The 23,082-nt window shown below is 39.1% G+C and overlaps 6 protein-coding genes across 7 annotated transcripts; 3 read left to right on the top strand and 3 right to left on the bottom strand.

Annotated features, from left to right (window-relative positions):
* Window positions 1-739: 739 nt before the first annotated feature.
* Window positions 740-1,651, bottom strand: hba4 (Hemoglobin subunit alpha-4). The gene is given in 3 exon segments (NM_001160564.2): window positions 740-1,004; window positions 1,098-1,305; window positions 1,502-1,651. Coding segments are annotated over 3 exon segments (432 nt in total). The 5' UTR covers window positions 1,597-1,651; the 3' UTR covers window positions 740-875.
* Window positions 1,652-2,829: 1,178 nt separating this feature from the next.
* Window positions 2,830-3,762, top strand: LOC110538445 (hemoglobin subunit beta). The gene is made up of 3 exons (XM_021625275.3): window positions 2,830-2,978; window positions 3,155-3,377; window positions 3,513-3,762. Exons 1-3 carry the CDS (start codon window positions 2,887-2,889, stop codon window positions 3,642-3,644), a joined length of 447 nt encoding a protein of 148 aa, XP_021480950.1. The 5' UTR covers window positions 2,830-2,886; the 3' UTR covers window positions 3,645-3,762.
* A 1,352-nt stretch (window positions 3,763-5,114) lies between these two features.
* LOC110538448 (hemoglobin subunit alpha-1-like) lies at window positions 5,115-5,989 on the bottom strand. Its single transcript, XM_021625280.3, has 3 exons — window positions 5,856-5,989; window positions 5,423-5,630; window positions 5,115-5,326 (listed from the first exon to the last, which is right to left on the bottom strand). Exons 1-3 carry the CDS (start codon window positions 5,948-5,950, stop codon window positions 5,198-5,200), a joined length of 432 nt encoding a protein of 143 aa, XP_021480955.1. The 5' UTR covers window positions 5,951-5,989; the 3' UTR covers window positions 5,115-5,197.
* A 1,418-nt stretch (window positions 5,990-7,407) lies between these two features.
* LOC118936252 (hemoglobin subunit beta-1) lies at window positions 7,408-12,274 on the top strand. 2 transcript variants are annotated; one of them, XM_021622424.3, is made up of 4 exons: window positions 7,408-7,539; window positions 7,765-7,987; window positions 8,141-8,209; window positions 12,100-12,274. In XM_021622424.3, exons 1-4 carry the CDS (start codon window positions 7,448-7,450, stop codon window positions 12,157-12,159), a joined length of 444 nt encoding a protein of 147 aa, XP_021478099.3. In that variant the 5' UTR covers window positions 7,408-7,447; the 3' UTR covers window positions 12,160-12,274. The 2 variants fall into 2 exon arrangements, with proteins under 2 accessions (XP_021478099.3, XP_036794234.2); XM_036938339.2 differs by lacking the exon at window positions 12,100-12,274 and having other exon boundaries at window positions 8,141-8,337.
* A 4,270-nt stretch (window positions 12,275-16,544) lies between these two features.
* On the bottom strand, window positions 16,545-17,316 carry hba1 (hemoglobin, alpha 1). The gene is given in 3 exon segments (NM_001124551.2): window positions 16,545-16,705; window positions 16,801-17,008; window positions 17,221-17,316. Coding segments are annotated over 3 exon segments (432 nt in total). The 5' UTR covers window position 17,316; the 3' UTR covers window positions 16,545-16,576.
* Window positions 17,317-19,208: 1,892 nt separating this feature from the next.
* Window positions 19,209-20,159, top strand: hbb1 (Hemoglobin subunit beta-1). Its single transcript, NM_001160555.2, is given in 3 exon segments — window positions 19,209-19,358; window positions 19,587-19,809; window positions 19,963-20,159. Coding segments are annotated over 3 exon segments (444 nt in total). The 5' UTR covers window positions 19,209-19,266; the 3' UTR covers window positions 20,092-20,159.
* Window positions 20,160-23,082: the final 2,923 nt, after the last annotated feature.

Raw genomic sequence — 23,082 nt, 5'->3', positions numbered from 1 at the left:
ATAACGCCACTTTAGCGAGATGTTTCAAAATGTAAACTATCTTTATATTAAACTGTACTTCAAGTCAATATATTAAGACAAAAATGAAAGTATATGCGGTTGAATTTCAGTTTTTACATGTGGGTATTAGGAGCTCTCTAAAGTGCTGCCATCTTCTTCGGCGGTCCCACGTGACAGTTTATTTATTTTTAATAAATTTGCTAACGTTTCTAAAAAACAGTTTTTGATTTGTTATTATAGGGAATTGTGTGTAGATTGATGAGTGTAAAACAACTTGTTAATCAATTTAAAAATACACCTGTAACCTAACAAAATGTGTGAAAGGTAAAGGGGTCTGAATACTTTCCGAATGCACTGTATATCACAAGACAATGTGAGCAGGGGCTTCATGCTTCGCAAAAATCTGAGGGGACACAAAGTAAGTGAGGATGGCTGTGGGGTGGTGCTTAAATTGAAGTATTTTGACAAGCTTGCTTCTCTAACTTGATTGATAGCCTGAAATGGCTTATTGGTAGATAGTTATGAGTTTGGGAGATTGGGAATCCATCTGAACTAGCTAAAGTCAACTTCATACAATTGCTAAATGGCTAGTAGTATTACAGAGAAAAAATATTATTATTATCATTATTTCGTTTTTTAAGAGGACAACTCTGAGGGGGTACGTGCCCCTGTGCTCTCTATGGATATTGCCCCTCTGAAAGGGAGATAACGAAAATTACAGACAAACACCTCTGTATGAGTTTCATTTAGGTTTATTGTCAGTGTGTCAATATCGGAAGGACATTACGTTTGAGAAACATGGATGAACGTCTAATTCTGATGTAAAACTGTGAGAGCTTGTAGCTCGGATGACAGTTTAGCAGCTGAACTCCAGTTTAGCGGTACTTCTCCGCAAGGGCCAGAGCCAGTTGTTGCAGGAACTTGTCCACGGACAAATGGATCTCGGGGGTGAATTCTGCGGGGAAGTAGGCGGCAACGACCACAATCAGGTTGTGAGCCAGGATCTGCAAAGGAAAAGGGAAATAGATTATTTCACCTTCATTCAGGTAAAAACTCTGATTTTTTGTGTGTTTTCTTTGTGTGTCTTTTTCTCTTACCTTGAAGTTAGTGGGATCCACCCTCAGCTTGGTGGCGTGCAGTTCACTGAGCTTGGTCAAGAAACCAAAGAGATCGTCCAAGTTACCAACACATTCATCGATTTGATTCATGATGGTGATGCCGTGCTTCTTCACTGGAGCGGAACCGGGGGCCACGGAATCCCAGTGGGAGAAGTAGGCCTTGGTCTGGGGGTAGACGACAAGCATCCTGTCGTGGACATTAGAAATGAGGTGAGACACAATTCGTTTTAATAATCATTCACATGTTCGGGGATTCGGTCCATATTTTTGCTGAGATAGTTATACGCATTCATAGCCTCCATAGATTTGACTGGGGAGTTATGTGTTAATAAATTGAATACATGTTATAGTTCTTAATTTATCATACATCGTTATGTAATTACCTGGAAAGAGTCTGTTCTCCAATCTCATCGGATTTAGGGAGGATCTTGCCCCAGATGGCCTTCACGTTGGCTTTGTCCTTAGCTGAGAGACTCATAGCTGTCTTGTCCGTTTATCCACTTAACTAACGATGCTGAGAAAATAAGTGTGTGAGGGTGGAAAACTCAGAGGCTGTTTTTATTGAGGCATGAGAGAAGGCACATCCCGATATAATCTCGGCTCCTCCTCTGGGCATTTTTCCTACACTACACAGTACTTATTTTTGCAAAATAAAATAAAATATAGATGAAGTAGGCAATCATATATTTTTTTGGTGCATTAGACCTGCCTAATTCTGACTTGAAACATCGTTTTTCTGCTAATAGGCTAAAATACACACAGTCAACATTTTACCTCAAAGTTCTCTGACTTACAATTTGCAACCAGATCAAGACGTGTTGGCCTATATTCACGTTGACCTATGTAGTGAATATTCACAGTCAACACATAAATACTGAGACAAATGATATACCTGATAATCGGAAAGGTTTTGTTTCGGTTAAAAAGCGTACCCTAGGCCTATCACTAAACATTGTAACAATATATAGGCTAAGAGCATTGTATTTCAGAAGAATTAAACAAAAAGCTGTGGTTTCATTGAAGTAAATAGGCTGATATCCGCATTGAATAGTGTCCATTTAGAACCCATCATGTAATTCCCCTGATGAAGGCAGATAAAACGACTTTTCACCAACTGACATTTAGATAAATAATTCAAAAAGACCAGAAATATGGAACTATCAAATGGGTGGGTCCGTCTGAATATGAAGATAAAACATATTTCGAGTCATGCTCTTTCTTTAATAGTTTACTCCCAATCTAGGATTTTCTTTTTCAAATGAGACCCAAAATTGCAATTCAATGTGAATATCACAACATACATTAAAATAGAATTTAGAGCCAAATAAGGTTCTACCCTGAGATAATTGGCATTAAAGTTCCGAACCTTCATTGGTTTGAGTGGTGTCAGATATTATTTCGAACTTAACAATATGAATTGTGGTTTTAAGTACTAAATGCAGTATGTAGAGAACATTGAACAGAAAAATACTATGTCAATAACTGAATTTTGACAAAAATACCGATGAAGGCTAATCATGACTTATTTATTCCATCCGTAATAAATGACCAAGCATTATCTTAAAAGTGGGATGAAGTTGGCTCAATGGCGATATGTGCCACACTCGAGGACCTTGCCCCCCAAGACATTCATCCAATCATTTGCTGTGTTCTGTTCAGGGCGGAGATTCTGAACATCAATAAATTGGACGTCTCATGAGGTAAAAACCTCAGGGATCCCTTGTAACATTTTGCAAGTACCAACGGAAATCAACAAACAAACGTCAACATGGTCGACTGGACAGATGCTGAGCGCAGTGCCATCGTAGGCCTGTGGGGAAAGATCAGCGTGGATGAGATCGGACCCCAGGCCCTGGCCAGGTACATTCTTATTATATTTATTTAAATATCATTCAATTATAACACGATAATAGGCTACCTAGGCTAATTAGCACTAATTGCGTAGTAGGACATCGCGGTGTTCACCTTTGGTGCGATACAGACCATATTGATTGTTAAGTATAATTGTAATGCCAGCCTGTTATATTTATTTTTAGACTTTTGATCGTGTCTCCATGGACTCAGAGGCACTTTAGCACCTTCGGCAACCTATCCACACCCGCTGCCATCATGGGTAACCCCGCCGTGGCCAAGCACGGAAAGACCGTGATGCACGGACTGGACAGAGCGGTGCAGAACCTGGATGACATCAAGAACACCTATACTGCACTGAGTGTGATGCACTCGGAGAAACTGCACGTGGATCCCGACAACTTCAGGGTGAGTATTACACTTTAGCAAACAAACAAAATACAAAAATAAAGTATTGTGAATTAAATAGCGTTATGAGCCGATGTAAAGCTTATTTCAATATTACATTCTCTATATGGTTCCTTTACGGTCCCCTCTCCACAGCTCCTCGCCGACTGCATCACCGTGTGCGTGGCCGCCAAGCTCGGTCCCGCCGTTTTCAATGCTGATACTCAGGAAGCCTTCCAGAAGTTCCTGGCTGTCGTTGTGTCCGCTCTTGGCAGACAGTACCACTAGAGTATCACTCGACAGCATCAATATGGAAGAGAGATGACACTCCAAACCAGTCTGTTAGGCTGGAACCTGTGCCATAGCTACTACACATGTTGAAAATAATAAAATCTATTTAAAAGCATTTATCTTTTTGAAGTGTTGTTTTTTATGGAAAACGTTCTCCTGCAATTGTACTGATGGCACATGGTTTCTACACTAAAAATGAGGGAATGTGAATGAAAAAAACTGTTTTGATGATGGTTTTCATAAACATCATAAACATAAACATACTTGGTCATAATCTAGAGGCCTATGGGATATTCATTGATGAGATAAGGAAAGAGGATGGCAAATGTGATCTGCATAACATACCAATTGCAATTAACATACCTTTGTATGCCTCCTTGTCTGTATACCTGATGACACAAAAGTGAGCTGTTCAGTCATCTGCACCCAATACAGCTAGCCAACAACATATTGTTATAGCCTACGTATTCTTGCCTCTTTGTTGATTGATATCCATTGAATTGTGTCCATTTTCTGTATTATAATGATATGCACAAATATGAAAAGAGAGATCACCATAAAACAATATACATTTAGTTCATACAATGGACAAACCTTCTCTTAAATTGAGGAGATCCTTACATTTTTCTGTTAAGTGCCTGCACCTGCTGCCCTTTCAAATCCTAATGTTTCAGTTGGGCAGTCAGGTTCCTGCACGAACCCCCACCAACTAAAGAGGTTCCCCGCCTCTTATGGGGTTCTTGGAATAACCTTTTGGAGGCCATTTTCCCTTCCAAGAACCCTAAGGTTCTACAAAGAACTTTGGGGATCTTAGAAGAACCCTTGTTGAGCCCCTCATTTTTAGAGTGTATGAATTCTGTGGTGTGCATGTTTTGTTAATCATCTGTATAATTACTATTTTGGGGATACAAAGATTTCTCCCTCCCTACACCTCTGATGAGTATAACAGGAAACCTGTTCGATCCCCATGCACTCAAAATCATTCTGGCTGTGGATATGGAGAACATCAACACATTAACATCAACCTACCAGAGGATATACCTATTGGACTTGGGGCTCTGCTGAGAGTTTACCTCATATTTAGTTTTTAAAATTCTGCTTTGCCACTAAAATCATAACAAACACTGAGAACTAAAATATTGTGCTATTGTTGTTATTGTTATGCATATTATTTTTCATGAGAATAATAACTGGGGAGGGGAGTAGTTAAAAAAAGAACCCCAAAAAGTTTATTCAAAAGGTTATTTAAGGATCCATTAAAAGCGGTTCGTTACACGTATTAGATAGGCTAAACAAAGTTATGGAGAAAAACATAGTGAGCTAGTGGATGGTGCGCCTAAAGCGCTATTTAGTACTTAATCCCTTCCTTTCTTAATGCAATGTATTTTATCTAGATGTGACAGTGATGCAATTCAAATATGACTTTGATGGTGAACTGTGGTGGGAAAAGAACACAAACAATGGACGTAACATCATTCATTGCCTGTTTATTTTATTGTAATAACAACAGAGCAGGAACTGGAGTCCAATGATGGACTTTCATGGTGGTCTTATCTGTATTTGTCAGCCAGGGCAGCGGACACGGCTGCAAGGAATTTATCCACAGCAATGTGCACTTCGGGAGTGAAATCAGAAGGGAAGTGAATGGCCAGGGTCACAAGGATGTTGTGGGACAGGATCTGAAAAGTATATTTTAAAAGTTAATATTGAAGGATTGTGCTTTAGCAACAGACAGAGTCATCAATATACAGACAATAGGTTATATGTGGGCAAACCTTGAAGTTTCCAGGGTCAACGCGCAGGTTGAAGGCGTGCAGATCGCTGAGAGCACTCATTCCCCCCACGAGGTCGTCCATCAGTCCGACTGCTTTACCAATTGCACCCATGATGATGCCTCCATGCTTCTTTACTGGCCCAGAGCCGGGGCTCAGGTCAGCCCAGTGGGAGAAGTAGGTCTTAGTCTGGGGGTAAGCAGTCAGCATCCTGCAAAGGAAGGTACAGAATAGTTCGATTCATATTGGAGTTTTTGTTAGATGCTGAACTTTTAAGCATTACGAGTATCATATTTCTCCCATCGTCTGTGTCTACAACGTAATGAAATGAGTTTACTTATTGTATGTTAAAATGCTTATTCGGGGTAGGCACATAGGCCGCTGTCATCAGTTTAAACACAATCATTCTCATCATTCGTTCATTAAGAAGGCTTACCTCCCCAAAGCCTCAGCACCGACGACATCTGCCTTTCCACTAATCTTGCCCCAGAAGGCCTTGACCACAGATTTGTCCTTTGCTGTCAGACTCATTTTGCTCCTTTCCGATTGGCCTGTATTAAATATACAAGAAATTATCTGAAGATGACTGCCTACACAACTAGGTCCCTTTATATCACAGTAGAGCGGTAGACACGCCCAGCTACTAGGGTACACTCCCCCCACACTGCAACCATCTTGGTCAAAATCCAAGAGTAAGAAACGTTCTTGGCTTTTATAAAATATTAAGTTAGCGTTTTATATTAATAACTTCAATAAGATGTCAGAGGGCTATGTTTCTAATAATATCCATAATTAACCTTTTAGCGCAATGCAAATACATTAATTGTAAGCATAGATTTCCAGTAGGTTATTTCTAAAGTTGCAGCTGCTTTTGCCGAAACAGCCAAATGTGAAATCTTTAGTTAATTGGCTAAATTACATGCATTTGAATCAATTGCACCAGATGCAACATAGATGTCAACAATTTTACAATTTGTTTGATTGATATAGACAATTATTTTTTTTTGTTTTATTTTTTTCCGTTGCATAAAACAAAATCTTTCAGAGTAGCCTAATCGAGCATGTAAAATATATATTACATTGGTCAATTAAATCCACATCCAAAGACCTGCATTGGAAAATATTTATTCAAAGTGACACATTTGTATTTTTTATTTAACTAGGCAAGTCAGTTATGAACACATTCTTATTTACAATGACGGCCTAATATGTATCTATGATATATTCCTACACTGGGGTTCAATGGAAGTTGGACATGATTCCCAATTATAAGGTTGATTGGACTTCGAATGATGATCGACAAAAAAGTCAGAGGAAGAAAGAGGTCATGCAAGGACATGGGTACACACCTATCTACAAATAATACAGGACATTTCTGCTTATCATATTTAATGTCTTGAAATTAATCACTTAAAATGGGCGGGACCGGTCTGAAATACCCCGATTAAAAAAATAAGGCATAATTTTGTCGTAGATAAGAAACTGTGCCAAATTGTAGGCCGGAATTAGGTTGAATTATCCCATTTTCCAAATTCATAAAAATGTTTAGTGGTTGCATCTCTTTCTAATTTTTCATTAGAATAGCCTTATACATACACTGCAATGTAGGACGTGTAATCTTCGGAAGAGTTTTGCCATAACCTTGCTTTTATTCTTGCATCAGAGGAATACATTAAAACTGATAACTAAGCTGTTATCATGCGAATTTTGAAACGTTGGTAATCTAGATAAACTGTATAGGCCTATTTACATAAACTTCCATTTTTTAGGATCTAATCTACAGACTTGATTCTGTAACAGCTAATAAATTAACATTTACTGTTGTTTTTAACAGATAAATTATTGGAATTGATGTTGGAATTGAGAAGCGCTCACTTGGCCAATACTGATCTTTGCCAGAGCCAATCATATGCGCCGTCTTCAGTGGGCGGAGAGCACTCATAAATATAAATTGCATGCAGTGTCTCCCTACACAAGACATTAATTTGTTTAATCTTGTTGCAAAACCGGAAAACAAACACTGACAACATGGTTGACTGGACAGACGCAGAGAAGAGCACCATCAGTGCTGTCTGGGGCAAAGTAGATATCAATGAGATCGGACCACTGGCTCTGGCAAGGTAGGTTATGGCTTCAGCCTCATTCAAATATATCATCTAATATAGTTTATAGTGGAGATCATGAGTAATTATAACACTATTATACTTGTCCTGTTATCTATCATTACTATTAATATTGAGTTTATATTGTTCAGTTTGAATGGAGCATGTTAGAGTATTAATTAGGCATATAATTGAAATACATTTGAAAATAATTAATATATTTCGGTGTTCTTGCAATGACAGAGTCCTGATCGTCTACCCCTGGACTCAGCGTTATTTCGGCTCTTTCGGAGATGTGTCCACCCCCGCAGCAATCATGGGCAACCCCAAAGTTGCTGCTCACGGCAAGGTCGTGTGTGGAGCTCTGGATAAAGCTGTGAAGAACATGGGCAACATCTTGGCCACATACAAGTCACTGAGCGAGACCCACGCTAACAAACTCTTCGTCGACCCTGACAATTTCAGGGTATGCCTTCTGTCTTGAGAAATAGGCTTATATTTTAGGCTTTACTGATGTAAGCCTACACACATAGCAATCAGAGCAACACGTCTAATTCCAAAGGTAAAAGAAAACCGTCAGTCTTATTTAACATAGTCCTCCTTTGTCTTTTGTCCACAGGTGTTGGCTGACGTCCTCACAATTGTCATTGCCGCCAAGTTCGGAGCCTCTTTCACTCCTGAAATCCAGGCAACCTGGCAGAAGTTCATGAAAGTGGTTGTCGCAGCCATGGGCAGTCGGTACTTCTAAATGCACCACAGACAAGGGATTATGTTCTGACATCCCCGCCTGAGTAAAAATAAAGACATTGAAACAAACTATTGTAGTTGTACTTATTGAAAATATTTTTTTTTAGAAGGAGGGGGGGGGGGGGGGGGGCAGGTTCAGTTCCACGACAAAATTCTTAACATCAATAGACCACTAACAGAGCAGCCAAAGTGCATGGTTAGATGCTTTTTTTTGCCCTTCTGCATCACTTCATTAACAGAAGATATCTGCTAAACATAGAATCAAGATGTCTATCCTGTGGGTGACTGCGGATAACAACCGAACGAAGCTGACTACAAACACAAAGTTGCCGAAGTATCTGCAATTCTTACAAACAAGTGAAGGATAAAATGATGCTTCAAATGAAAACCAAGATGGCTGTATTACAACTACCTACATACATGGGCATATAAAGGCTTTTCAATCATACTGAACTCAATTTCATATTCAATCAATTGAGTTATTTTGCCACTAGGCTACTGTGTACTTTTTGCAATGATGTGCTCGATCTGTGATTTAGTCCATTATTGCGTAAAGCATAATAACCCGTCAATAGCCTATTTGCAGCCATAGTCAAAGTGATTGCATACGCAGGTTAACACCTGTAGTCAAGTCTGTGTTTTGGTCAAAAAAGCAGTCAAATCTTATTAATTGAAAATCATGAATGAGCTCTCGATCATTGTCGTTTAAAAAACAGGTTAATTATCACTAAAGCAACAATATGGTATTAACATTGTTGTTTTATAGGCTGGTACAACATAGGCCTATTGGATCACCAACAAGCTCTCGAGATCTGCCTAGCAAACGTAGTCTTCTCCCACTGATAATGAATTGCCTTCCGTTCTGAAATTTAAAATGTTACACTGCGTTGTCATCTTACACCTTGAAGACGTCAAACATCCTATTCTCATGTTAAACAAGGTTGTTTGAGTCCTGATTCTTTCAAATATTGAATACAATTATACAAAGATGTGTGCTATAGGCTATGATCTGAGTCTGACCCAAGATAGCAAATAAGGTTGTTATGCTGCAGTCAACTGGGGGGGAAAGTTCCCAAGATGATCCCATTTCACTATAGTTCCATAAATGACCTTGTGTGGTTGTGTGGCAAGTTACAGCAGGGAAATCAATCATGCTATTCTGCATGTAGGCTATATGACAACACAGAGTCATGTCTGGCCACAACATACAGCTAGTTCGGAAAGTATTCAGACCCCTTGACTTTTTCCACATTTTGTGACATTACAGACATATTCTAAAATTGATGAGGAAAAACAATTTAATCAATCTACACACAGTACCCCATAATGACAAAACGAAAAAAGTTATTTTTAATGTTTGCAAATGTAACATTTACATAAGTATTCATATCCTTAGCTATGAGACTCCAAATTGAGCTCAGGTGGATCCTGTTTCCATTACCTGTGGTAAATTAAATAGATTAGACATTTGAAAAGGCACACATTTGTCTATATAAGGTCCCACAGATGACAATGCATGTCAGAGCAAAAACCAAGCCATAAAGTCAAAGGAATTGTCCGTAGAGCTCCGAGACAGGATTGTGTCGAGGCACAGATCTTGGGAAGGGTTCCAAAATATTTCTGCAGCATTGAAGATCCCCAAGAACAAAGCGGCCTCCATTTTTAAATGAAAGAAGTTTGGAACCACCAAGACTCTTCCTATAGCTGGCCACACGGCCAAACTGAGCAATCGGGGGAAAGGGGCCTTGGTCGGGGAGGTGACCAAGTGTGACAATTTGCGTCTAGGTGGTAGGTGTAGGAGTCAGGCGCAGGTGAGCAGGGATGTCTGAGAAGCGTGTTTAATAAAAAGTCCACCAACACAGGAATGGCACAATCAAAAGGACAACGCCCTCGACAACAGAAAACCCGTGCAAACGTATGGAGGAACAAACAAAGTTCCGACACTCATACACTTCAGAACCTGTGAAAACAAATAACGGTAATATTTAACCGAGCACCTCACAATCAATAACTAATCCCGCACAAACTTAGGCAGGCAACAGGTTACAATTATACACACAGAAATTAACGCAAATGAAACCAGGTGTGAAAAAGAACCAAAGACAAAACAAACAGAAAAGGAAAAATGGATTGTGATGGCTAGTATACCGGCGACGCTGACCGCTGTCCGAACAGCGAGAGGAGCTACCTTCGGTAGAAGTCGTGACACCAAGAACCCGATGGTAACTTTGACAGAGCTCCAGAGTTTTTCTGTGGAGATGGGAGAACCTTCCAGAAGGACAACCATCTCTGCAGCACTCCACCAATCAGGCCTTTATGGTAGAGTGGCCAGATGGAAGCCACTCCTCAGTAAAAGGAACATTCTAGCCCGCTTGGAGTTGCCAAAAGGCACCTAAAGGACTCTCAGACCATAAGAAATAAGATTATCTGGTCTGATGAAACCAAGATTGAACTCTTTGACCTGACTGCCAAGCATCACAACGGAAGGAAACCTGGCATCATCCCTACAGTGAAGCATGGTGGTGGCAGCATCATACTGTGAGGATGTTTTTCAGCGGCAGGGACTGGGAGACTAGTCAGGATCGAGGGAAAGATGAAAGGAGCAAAGTACAGAGAGATTCTTGATGAAAACCTTCTCCAGTGCTCTCACGACCTCAGACAGGGGTGAAGGTTCACCTTCCAACAGGAAAACGACCCTAAGCACACAACCAAGACAAGCCAAGACACAGCCCAAGTGGCGCAGCAGTCTTGAAGATGTGTCACTACAGACACCCTGGTTCAAATCCAGGCTGTATCACAACCGACAGTGATTGGGAGTCCCATAGGGCTGCCAAAATTGGTCCAGTGTCGTCCAGGTTTGGCCAGTGTAGGCCGTCATTGTAAATAAGAATTTGTTCTTAACTGACTTGCATAGTTAAATAAAGGTTACAAAAATATAAAAAACATAAAAACAACCCTACGCACACAGCCAAGACAATACAGGAGTGGCTTCGGGACAAGTCTCTGAATGCCCTTGAGTGGCCCAGCCAGAGACTTGAACCCGGTTGAACATTTCTGGAAAGACCTGAAAATAGCTGTGCTGCAACGACACTCCCCATCCAACCTGACAAGAGCTTGAGAGGATCTGCAGAGAAGAATTGGATAAATCCCCCAAATACAGGTGTGCCAAGCCTGTAGCGACATACCGAAGACGACTCAAGGCTGTAATCACTGCGGAAGGTGCTTCAACAAAGTACTGAGTAAAGGGTCTAAATACTCATGTAAATGTGATATTCATTTTTTTTGTTATTAAAGTTGTATTTATTAAACACAAAAATAAGCATTGTACGGCATAAAAACATTGAGCATGACATCAAGACATATCCTCCAACATAACACATATACACAGTCAAATAGTATCTCTGTTACGATCGTCGTTGGAATGAGACCAAGGTGCAGCGCGGTAAGCGTACATCTTTCTTTATTGATGAACACCAAAAAACACCAAAATATAAATGAACCTAACGTTCTGCAGGCGACATAGTAAAAACTATGCAAAAACAAGATCCCACAATCTCAGGTGAGAAAAAGGGCTGCCTAAGTATGATCCCCAATCAGAGACAACGATAAACAGCTGCCTCTGATTGGGAACCATACTAGGCCAACAAAGAAATAGAAACATAAATATGCCCACCCAAGTCACACCCTGACCTAATCGATGTAAAGCTCATTCCAACATTACATTCTCCATCTGGTTCCTTTACGGTCCCCTCTCCACAGCTCCTCGCCGACTGCATCACCGTGTGCGTGGCCGCCAAGCTCGGTCCCGCCATTTTCAGTGCTGATACTCAGGAAGCCTTCCAGAAGTTCCTGGCTGTCGTTGTGTCCGCTCTTGGCAGACAGTACCACTAGAGTATCACTCGACAGCATCAATATGGGCGAGAGATGACACTCCAAACCAGTCTGTTAGGCTGGAACCTGTGCCATAGCTACACATGTTGAATATAATAAAATCTATTTAAAAGCGTTTATCTTTTTGAAGTGTTGTTTTTTATGGAAAACGTTCTCCTGCAATTGTACTGATGGCACATGGTTTCTACACTAAAAATGAGGGAATGTGAATGAAAAAAACGGTTTTGATGATGGTTTTCATAAACATCATAAACATAAACATACTTGGTCATAATCTAGAGGCCTATGGGATATTCATTGATGAGATAAGGAAAGAGGATGGCAAATGTGATCTGCATAACATACCAATAGCAATTAACACACCTTTGTATGCCTCCTTGTCTGTATACCTGATGACACAAAACTGTGATCAGTTCAGTCATCTGCACCCAATACAGCTAGCCAACAACATATTGTTATAGCCTACATATTCTTGCCTCTTTGTTGATTGATATCCATTGAATTGTGTCCATTTTCTGTATTAGAAAGATTTGCACAAATATGAAAAGAGAGATCATCAAAAAACAATATACATTTAGTTCATACAATGGACAAACCTTCTCTTAAATTGAGGAGATCTTTACACCTTTCACTGCTGAGAGTTTACCTCATATTTAGATGTTTTTATTCTGCTTTGCCACTAAAATCACAATAAACACTGAGAACTAAAATATTGTGCTATTGTTGTTATTGTTATGCATATTATTATTCATGAGAATAATAACTGGGGAGGGGGGTAGTTAAAAAATGAACCCCAAAAGGTTATTCAAAAAGTTGTTTGAGGAACCATTAAAAAGGGTTCTTTGAAGAACTTATAGGGGTTCCCCCACAGTTTCAATTTGAAGAAACCATAAAGGGGACTTCAGGAACCTTTTCTTTTTTTGTGTAGTTAGGCCTTTAGAGGGTTCAAATTGGTGATACAAGCCTAAACCTAGGGCTACATATCTTCCAGTTTGAAATCCAAATGCTTTCCTAAAACATGGACAAATATTGGCTAATTTTAAAGTGATATATAGGCCTAACTATATTTAGATATTTATATTCCTTGTTTTTAGATATTTAGGTATTGGTTTCCTTACAAAAGAATTACTGCAATCCACTGTCAAGAAATGTTTTACCGTTTTTGGACGGTAAAACTATGAGGTTGAAATAATAATGTGAAATTGAGAAAATGATGATAATGCCCTTTTAGTGTAAGAGTGGTTTGAAAAGACTGCCTGAAATTCTTGCCTGTTTTCATGGGATGGAGTTTTGCAAATAAAAGCTAGTTTTATGTTTTCCCCTCTCCACTCAGACCACTCTCACAGTCCAAGCAACATTCCTACTTGAGAAATCGCTCTTGGCTAAGAAGCTTTTTTTGGGATAGGCTACCTAATTGTTATTCAGAAATGATTTGATATTGAGATAAAAACGGCTGCATTGGACCTAAACACATTAATTGAGTAACAGGAGGGCATGCCTGTTTTGCTTGTAATTTTATGCATTAATCCGTGTCACATAAAAAAAAACATCAACGTGTTAATAAAGCCGCATACAAACATTATCTCTTTTTTGCTTTCTTGAGTAAGGCAGCTCCAAAATGCAGGTGTTTCAGCCTAGCTCAGTGCTTTCTGTGGTGGTGGGTCTAGCCAACAGAAAATACAGAGCTTTGCGCCTAATTGGCTCAGTTTTCTGTCATGATTGGTTCGGTTTTCTGTCACTCATGGGACAGTACGTCATCCCTAATTCTAAGGTTAGAGCTCGAAAATTTAGCCTCTTGGATTCTGCCATAGAGTTATATATAAGAAGTGCCCATTCAAGAAGGCTCAAGGTCTTTGGCCACAGACAGAATTACATCAAATCAAGTTATATCTAGAGTAGCTTTGATTGGACCACATCTTACTTAGACATTCTTAGCTAGCAGTCATCATTATTGTCATCAACTCGACAATCTACTGGAAAATCCTTTTTAATCCTTGTCATATGAAGAGAAATAATGAAGAGAAATTATAGATAAAACGTATCGGTGCTCGTAAAGATTACACTGTCACGCCCTGATCTATTTCACCTGTTTTGTGATTGTCTCCACCCCCCTCCAGGTGTCGCCCATCTTCCCCCTTATCCCCTGTGTATTTATACCTGTGTTTTCTGTCTGTCTTTTGTCAGTTCGTCAAGTTTACCAGCGTTTGTCCTGTTTTTTTCTTGTCCTCCTGCTTTATTTTTTTTAAATTGATTTTTGTACCTTTTCCTGATTACTGAAATCTGCCTTATACTGCCTGCCGTCCTGTACCTTTGCTCCTACTCTGGATTGTCGACCATTGCCTGCCTTGGCCTGTCGTTTGCCTGCATCTGTGGTTATAATAAACATTGTTACTTCACACAGTCTGCACATGGGTCTTATCTTGGTACCTGATATACACAAGTTGGAAATCGCAAATTCAACAAGTCGTTTGGAAGGAGTCAGTGGCTAACTGAAAGCGTTGCAAATAAACCACTAATGTTAGCCTGATATTCAATGGAGTGGCTGTTTTTTCCCCCCGAGTTCACACCATACATCCAGAAAATGCCAGACTTTGATGACAACATTTGCCAACAAAGGACCACTGCGCCACCTTCACAAGGTGATTCCAAAAATGTATTGTATGCTGCTGCATAAGTTATGTAATATGGCAGGGAGAAATGTATACTGTAGCTAAGAAAGCAATACTAAGTGTATGTTGTGTAGAAAGCTGTTAGTAGCCCATGTGCCTCACCCTAATAATGTGGTCTATTTTCTCCGAAGCGGGATTGTTAAAAGATCGTTCGTGACGGGGTGTGTGTTGTTTGGCTGCTTTTTTTGTACAGCTTTGACAGTGCTACTGATAGTAGTTTTGGTGCTTGGCTTGCACGTGCAAATTCAGCAAACAACATTCTATAATATAATTGTGTTATTTGACGTGTCAAATTCAAAGCTTATTTAATGCGTCAAACAGTGTTATATGACGTGTCTTGTTTGACAGGTAAAGACCCAAACGGCGTTCAATGTGCCTCACACTAATAAGTTGGTCTATTTTCACATGTTAATTCCGCCGATTGTTCTAACTTCGTGGTTATAGCCTATAAAACAGGTTATAGCCTGTTTGTACATCTCAAATGTTAGTAGAAACCACATTTGTTTAAGCAAGTCTGCCATATCAGCTGTTTTTATGTGTATTGGCTTTGCTGGCATGCATCCCATTTTTCCTTTTCCCCCCCACCAAGAGTGTCATGCTAAAATCGCCACTGAGTAACACAATGCATTTTAAAATATGATTTGGATGTTTTACTTAATAGGCGCACAGATAGATGAACCATTATTAGGGTGACTGATGCAGGGATTTATTCATACAAATCCTATAACGGTGAGTCACACAAAATAGTGTTCCAATAATTATTGCATAGTTTGCGGTGCAAAACTGCATATGAATTTAAATACACATGTCTCTCTGCCCCCCCCCCCCCCTCCCTCCCTCCCTTATGTTTGGCTAAACCAAGCCTGCGCGAATAACCATTCAGGAACACGAGCGTGCAACAAAAGCCTTCTAGCTGGACAACTAGACTAAAACTCGTAAAGATTCATAAAACAATACACGTTCGTACGAAATAGTAAAACCATTTAACTTACAGACATTTAGGTTCAGAGATGCGCAAATATACTTTATTACAAAAAAACTATCCTAAATATTAATGTATCAAATTAAACTACAAAATGCCACGGTGCCGAAAGGTGTTTTGTTTGAGAGAAAGTCGAGACACGGAACTTCCAGAATGAGAGTGAGTGTATAGTGTGGTATATACAGTATAACACAACGTGTTCGTTTTTCAAAGTCGATTTCACTTCCCCCACCAAATTCACTGCATTGGAAATACAAAATAGCCCATTCTATGAAGTAGCTTGTTGCAAATTACATGGTCATTAGTTACCGTTTTTAAAAGTTATTAAACTATTTAAAATTCATTTAGAAATAAAATACATATTTGTTCTTCTCTGAATAGGTTTTCTTTGTGCCTCTACCGTCTTCATATAACCCATTCAGTTTACCAACCCATCTGTAACTACTCCATATTCATCAAATATTAAATGATGTCAGCAAAATGCATGTTACACGTATTAGATAGGCTATCCAAAGTTATGGAGAATAACATAGTGATATAGTGGATGGTGGATCTAAAGCACCATTTAGTACAAAATCCCTTCCTTTCTTCATTCAATGTATTCAATCTAGATGTGACAGTGATGCAATTCAAATATGACTTTGATGGTGAACGGTGGTGGAATAAGGACACAACAGAGGAGGTAACTTCATTCATTGCCTGTTTATTTTATTGTAATAACAACAGAGCAGGAACTGGAATCCAATGATGGACTTTCATGATGGTCTTATCTGTATTTGTCAGCCAGGGCAGCGGACACGGCTGCAAGGAATTTATCCACAGCAATGTGCACTTCGGGAGTGAAATCAGAAGGGAAGTGAATAGCCAGGGTCACAAGGATGTTGTGGGACAGGATCTGAAAAGTATATTTAAAAGTTAATATTGAAGGATTGTGCTTTAGCAACAGACAGAGTGATCAATATACAGACAATAGGTTATCTGTGGGCAAACCTTGAAGTTTCCAGGGTCAACGCGCAGGTTGAAGGCGTGCAGATCGCTGAGAGCACTCATTCCCCCCACGAGGTCGTCCATCAGTCCGACTGCTTTACCAATTGCACCCATGATGATGCCTCCATGCTTCTTTACTGGCCCAGAGCCGGGGCTCAGGTCTGCCCAGTGGGAGAAGTAGGTCTTAGTCTGGGGGTAAGCAGTCAGCATCCTGCAAAGACAGGCACAGAATATTCATATTCATATTGGAGTTTTTGTTAGATGCTGAACTTAGCATTACGAGTATCATATTTCTCCCATCGTCTGCGTCTACAACGTAATGAAATTAGTTTACTTATTGTATGTTAAAATGCTTATTCGAGGTAGGCACATAGGCCGCTGTCATCAGTTTAAACACATCATTCTTTCATTAAGAAGGCTTACCTCCCCAAAGCCTCAGCACCGACGACATCTGCCTTTCCACTAATCTTGCCCCAGAAGGCCTTGACCACAGATTTGTCCTTTGCTGTCAGACTCATTTTGCTCCTTTCTGATTGGCCTGTATTAAATATACAAGAAATTATCTGAAGATGACTGCCTACACAACTAGGTCCCTTTATATCACAGTAGAGCGGCAGACACACCCAGCTACTAGGGTACACTCCCCCTACACTGCAATCATCTTGGTCAAAATCCAAGAGTAAGAAACGTTCTTGGCTTTTATAAAATATTAAGTTAGCGTTTTATATTAAAAACTTCAATAAGATGTCAGAGGGCTATGTTTCTAATAATATCCATCATTAATATTGTTCCTTTATGCGCAATGCAAATACATTAATTGTTGCAACAGATGCAACAATTTTACAGTTTGATTGATAAAGATTATTATTTATTTTGTTGCATAAAACAAATTATTTCAATGTAATTAAGCATATATTTCCAGTAGGTTAATTCTAAAGTTCCAGCTGCTTTTGCCAAAATAAACAAATATTTAATTTATAGTTAATTGGCAAAATTTAATTTTATATCCTAAATAACGTTAAATAATGAAAGAGTAGGAACCGTTGTTTTGGCGTTTATGAAATATGAAATAAGATGTCATAGTGCTATGTTTCTAATAATATCCATCATAAGGGCCTAATTAACTTTTTGTTTATTTTTGTATTCTACAATTTAATCTTCTGAATGTACTGTAACACAATGCATTTAAATCAAATGCACCAGATCAAACAGATGTCAACAATTTTACAATTTGTTTGATTAAGATAATATTGCTATTATTTTATTTTTTCGTTGCATAAGCGAGATCTTTCACAGTAGCCTAACCGAGCATATATTTCCAATAAGTTCATTCAAAAGATGCAGCTTTTTTTTTGGGCAAAATAACCAAATATTCATTTACAGTTCATTTGCTATTTGAAATTGTAGAGACCTAGATTATGACGCAAATTTCGTTCTATCCTACATAATGTTAAATCATTAAAGGTAGGCTCTATATTTGATTGTAGAGTGCTATAATATATACTACATTGGTAAATTAAATTGGAAAAATCAAATCCACCTTCAAAGACCTGCATTCAATTCGAAAATATTTATTCAAAGTGACACATTTGTATTTTTTATTTAACTAGGCAAGTCAGTTAAGAACACGTTCTTATTTACAATGACGGCCTGTATGTATCTATGATATATTCCTACACTGGGGTTCAATGGAAGTTGGACATGATTCCCAATTATAAGGTTGATTGAACTTCGAATGATGATCGACAAAAAAAGTCAGAGGAAGAAAGAGGTCATGCAAGGACATGGGTACACACCTATCTACAAATAATACAGGACATTTCGCTTATCATATTTAATGTCTTGAAATTAATCACTTTAAATGGGCGGGACCGGTCTGAAATACCCCGATAAAAAAATGGAAGGCGTAATTTTGTCCTAGATAAGAAACTGTGCCAAATTGTAGGCCGGAATTATGTTGAATTATCACATATTCCAAATTCATAAAAATGTTTAGTGGTTGCATTCATTTTTCATTAGAATAGCCTTATACATACACTGCAATGAAGGACGTGTAATCTTCGGAAGAGTTTTGCCATAACCTTGCTTTTATTCTTGCATCAGAGGAATACATTAAAACTGATAACTAAGCTGTTATCATGCGAATTTTGAAACGTTGGTAATCTAGATAAACTGTATAGGCCTATTTACATAAACTTCCATATTTTAGGATCTAATCTACAGACTTGATTCTGTAACAGCTAATAAATTAACATTTACTGTTGTTTTTAACAGATACATTATTGGAATTGATGTTGGAATTGATGAAGCGCTCACTTGGCCAATACTGATCTTTGCCAGAGCCAATCATATGCGCCGTCTTCAGTGGGCGGAGAGCACTCATAAATATAAATTGCATGCAGTGTCTCCCTACACAAGACATTAATTTGTTTAATCTTGTTGCAAAACCGGAAAACAAACACTGACAACATGGTTGAATGGACAGACGCAGAGAAGAGCACCATCAGTGCTGTCTGGGGCAAAGTAGATATCAATGAGATCGGACCACTGGCTCTGGGAAGGTAGGTCATGGCTTCAGCCTCATTCAAATATATCATCTAATATAGTTTATAGTGGAGAAGATCATGAGTAATTATAACACTATTATACTTGTCCTGTTATCTATCATTACTATTAATATTGAGTTTATATTGTTAAGTTTGAATGGAGCATGTTAGAGTATTAATTAGGCATATAATTGAAATACATTTGAAAATAATTCACATATTTCGGTGTTCTTGCAATGACAGAGTCCTGATCGTCTACCCCTGGACTCAGCGTTATTTCGGCTCTTTCGGAGATGTGTCCACTCCCGCAGCAATCATGGGCAACCCAAAAGTTGCTGCTCACGGCAAGGTCGTGTGTGGAGCTCTGGATAAAGCTGTGAAGAACATGGGCAACATCTTGGCCACATACAAGTCACTGAGCGAGACCCACGCTAACAAACTCTTCGTCGACCCTGACAATTTCAGGGTATGCCTTCTGTCTTGAGAAATAGGCTTATATTTTAGGCTTTACTGATGTAAGCCTACACACATAGCAATCAGAGCAACACGTCTAATTCCAAAGGTAAAAGAAAACCGTCAGTCTTATTTAACATAGTCCTCCTTTGTCTTTTGTCCACAGGTGTTGGCTGACGTCCTCACAATTGTCATTGCCGCCAAGTTCGGAGCCTCTTTCACTCCTGAAATTCAGGCAACCTGGCAGAAGTTCATGAAAGTGGTTGTCGCAGCCATGGGCAGTCGGTACTTCTAAATGCACCACAGACAAGGGATTATGTTCTGACATCCCCGCCTGAGTAAAAATAAAGACATTGAAACAAACTATCGTAGTTGTATTTATTGAAATTATTATTTTTTTAGAAGGAGGGGGGGGGGGGGGGGGGGCAGGTTCAGTTCCACGACAAAATTCTTAACATAAATAGACCACTAACAGAGCAGCCAAAGTGCATGGTTAGATGCTTTTTTTGCCCTTCTGCATCACTTCATTAACAGAAGATATCTGCTAAACATAGAATCAAGATGTCTATCCTGTGGGTGACTGCGGATAACAACCGAACGAAGCTGACTACAAACACAAAGTTGCCGAAGTATCTGCAATTCTTACTAACAAGTGAAGGATAAAATGATGCTTCAAATGAAAACCAAGATGGCTGTATTACAACTACCTACATACATGGGCATATAAAGGCTTTTCAATCATACTGAACTCAATTTCATATTCAATCAATTTAGTTATTTTGCCACTAGGCTACTGTGTACTTTTTGCAATGATGTGCTCGATCTGTGATTTAGTCCATTATTGCGTAAAGCATAATAACCCGTCAATAGCCTATTTGCAGCCACAGTCAAAGTGATTGGATACGCAGGTTAACACCTGTAGTCAAGTCTGTGTTTTGGTCAAAAAAGCAGTCAAATCTTATTAATTGAAAATCATGAATGAGCTCTCGATCATTGTCGTTTAAAAAACAGGTTAATTATCACTAAAGCAACAATATGGTATTAACATTGTTGTTTTATAGGCTGCTACAACATAGGCCTATTGGATCACCAACAAGCTCTCGAGATCTGCCTAGCAAACGTAGTCTTCTCCCACTGATAATGAATTGCCTTCCGTTCTGAAATTTAAAATGTTACACTGCGTTGTCATCTTACACATTGAAGACGTCAAACATCCTATTCTCATGTTAAACAAGGTTGTTTGAGTCCTGATTCTTTCAAATATTGAATACAATTATACAAAGATGTGTGCTATAGGCTATGATCTGAGTCTGACCCAAGATAGCAAATAAGGTTGTTATGCTGCAGTCAACTGGGGGGGAAAGTTCCCAAGATGATCCCATTTCACTATAGTTCCATAAATGACCTTGTGTGGTTGTGTGGCAAGTTACAGCAGGGAAATCAATCATGCTATTCTGCATGTAGGCTATATGACAACACAGAGTCATGTCTGGCCACAAAATACAGCTAGTTCGGAAAGTATTCAGACCCCTTGACTTTTTCCACATTTTGTGACATTACAGACATATTCTAAAATTGATGAGGAAAAACAATTTAATCAATCTACACACAGTACCCCATAATGACAAAACGAAAAAAGTTATTTTTAATGTTTGCAAATGTAACATTTACATAAGTATTCATATCCTTAGCTATGAGACTCCAAATTGAGCTCAGGTGGATCCTGTTTCCATTACCTGTGGTAAATTAAATAGATTAGACATTTGAAAAGGCACACATTTGTCTATATAAGGTCCCACAGATGACAATGCATGTCAGAGCAAAAACCAAGCCATAAAGTCAAAGGAATTGTCCGTAGAGCTCCGAGACAGGATTGTGTCGAGGCACAGATCTTGGGAAGGGTTCCAAAATATTATAGCCAAGGTTGCCAGGTGCACGGTGTAGCCTCCGACACATTGGTGCGGCTGGCTTCCGGGTTGGATACGCGCAGTACGGCTGGTTGGGTTGTGTATCGGAGGATGCATGACATTCAGCCTTCGTCTCTCCCGAGCCCGTACGGGAGTTGTAGCAAGATAGTAGCTACTACAACAATTGGATACCACGAAATTGGGGAGAAAAAGGGGTAAAAAAAAAAATAAAATAAAAAAAAATGTCCCTGTGTCTTTTTGGCATTTCCGACACAGAGAATTGTTTGTCAGCCCCATCTTATGAAGCCTTGTTGGGGTCCAATAATAGTAGTGTCTTATATTGAGTAAGTTTCCACCTGGCTTCCCTTATGTTCCTCCCTGAACTGGACAAGATCTTCAACCAGGTATCATCATCAATTTCACACTTTAAGTACATTTGCCATATTGTTCTGAGGTTTTTACAGTCTTTACTCTGCAAATGACTAAATATTGAGTAGAAAATAGCTGCTTTATGTTTGGGTAATTCCAAATACTCAGCTATTGGGTTCTTTCCTGGATTTCGTTGATAGCCGGTTAACAAACATTCTTTCAATTCTAAATATTTCCAGAAATGTCCCTTGTCTCCCGCATCATATTTTGTACCAAATCTGAGTATGACATTAAAACATCTTCATTGTACAGATCACCTATAGTATGAATTCCTTTCATTGGCCACTGTTCCTGTACACAGACTTCTTTCCTATCCGTAGCCGAGGATTGTGCCACAATGATGAGTATCCTTGTTTTAGATGTGAAATTCCACTTATCTTTTGTACTGTTCTCCACACCTCTTTTGAGTGTAACAAAATTGTGTTGGGAGTTTGACAGACCTCTGCCCTGTAAGACTATGTGACAGAGTATCAACAGACCTCTCCCCTGTAAGACTACGTGACAGAGTTTCAACAGACCTCTCCCCTGTAAGACTATGTGACAGAGTTTCAACAGACCTCTCCCCTGTAAGACTATGTGACAGAGTATCAACAGACCTCTCCCCTGTAAGACTACGTGACAGAGTATCAACAGACCTCTCCCCTGTAAGACTATGTGACAGAGTATCAACAGGGGTGAAAGGATAACTTAGTTCCCATTCTATTGTTATCCATTCCAAGCCAGCGTCCCTTTTGAACCAATGCTTCGCCAATTTAACCATTTCAAATGATAAATTGTACAATGTAACATCTGGTAAATCCAAGCCTACTACATCCCTTGGTGAGCACATCTTTATATTAATCCTGTTTTTTTTTCCTATCCCACAAAACATACTCAGTTAATTTGTCATGTTGTTTAAAATACTGGTATGGATTATTCATAGGTAACATTGTGGGACTACAACCATTTTA

This window comes from Oncorhynchus mykiss, chromosome 12, assembly GCF_057628025.1.
Source record: "Oncorhynchus mykiss isolate SJ-2025 chromosome 12, ASM5762802v1, whole genome shotgun sequence".
Taxonomy (NCBI): Eukaryota; Metazoa; Chordata; class Actinopteri; order Salmoniformes; family Salmonidae; genus Oncorhynchus; species Oncorhynchus mykiss.
This window is presented reverse-complemented; position numbering and strand designations above follow the sequence as displayed.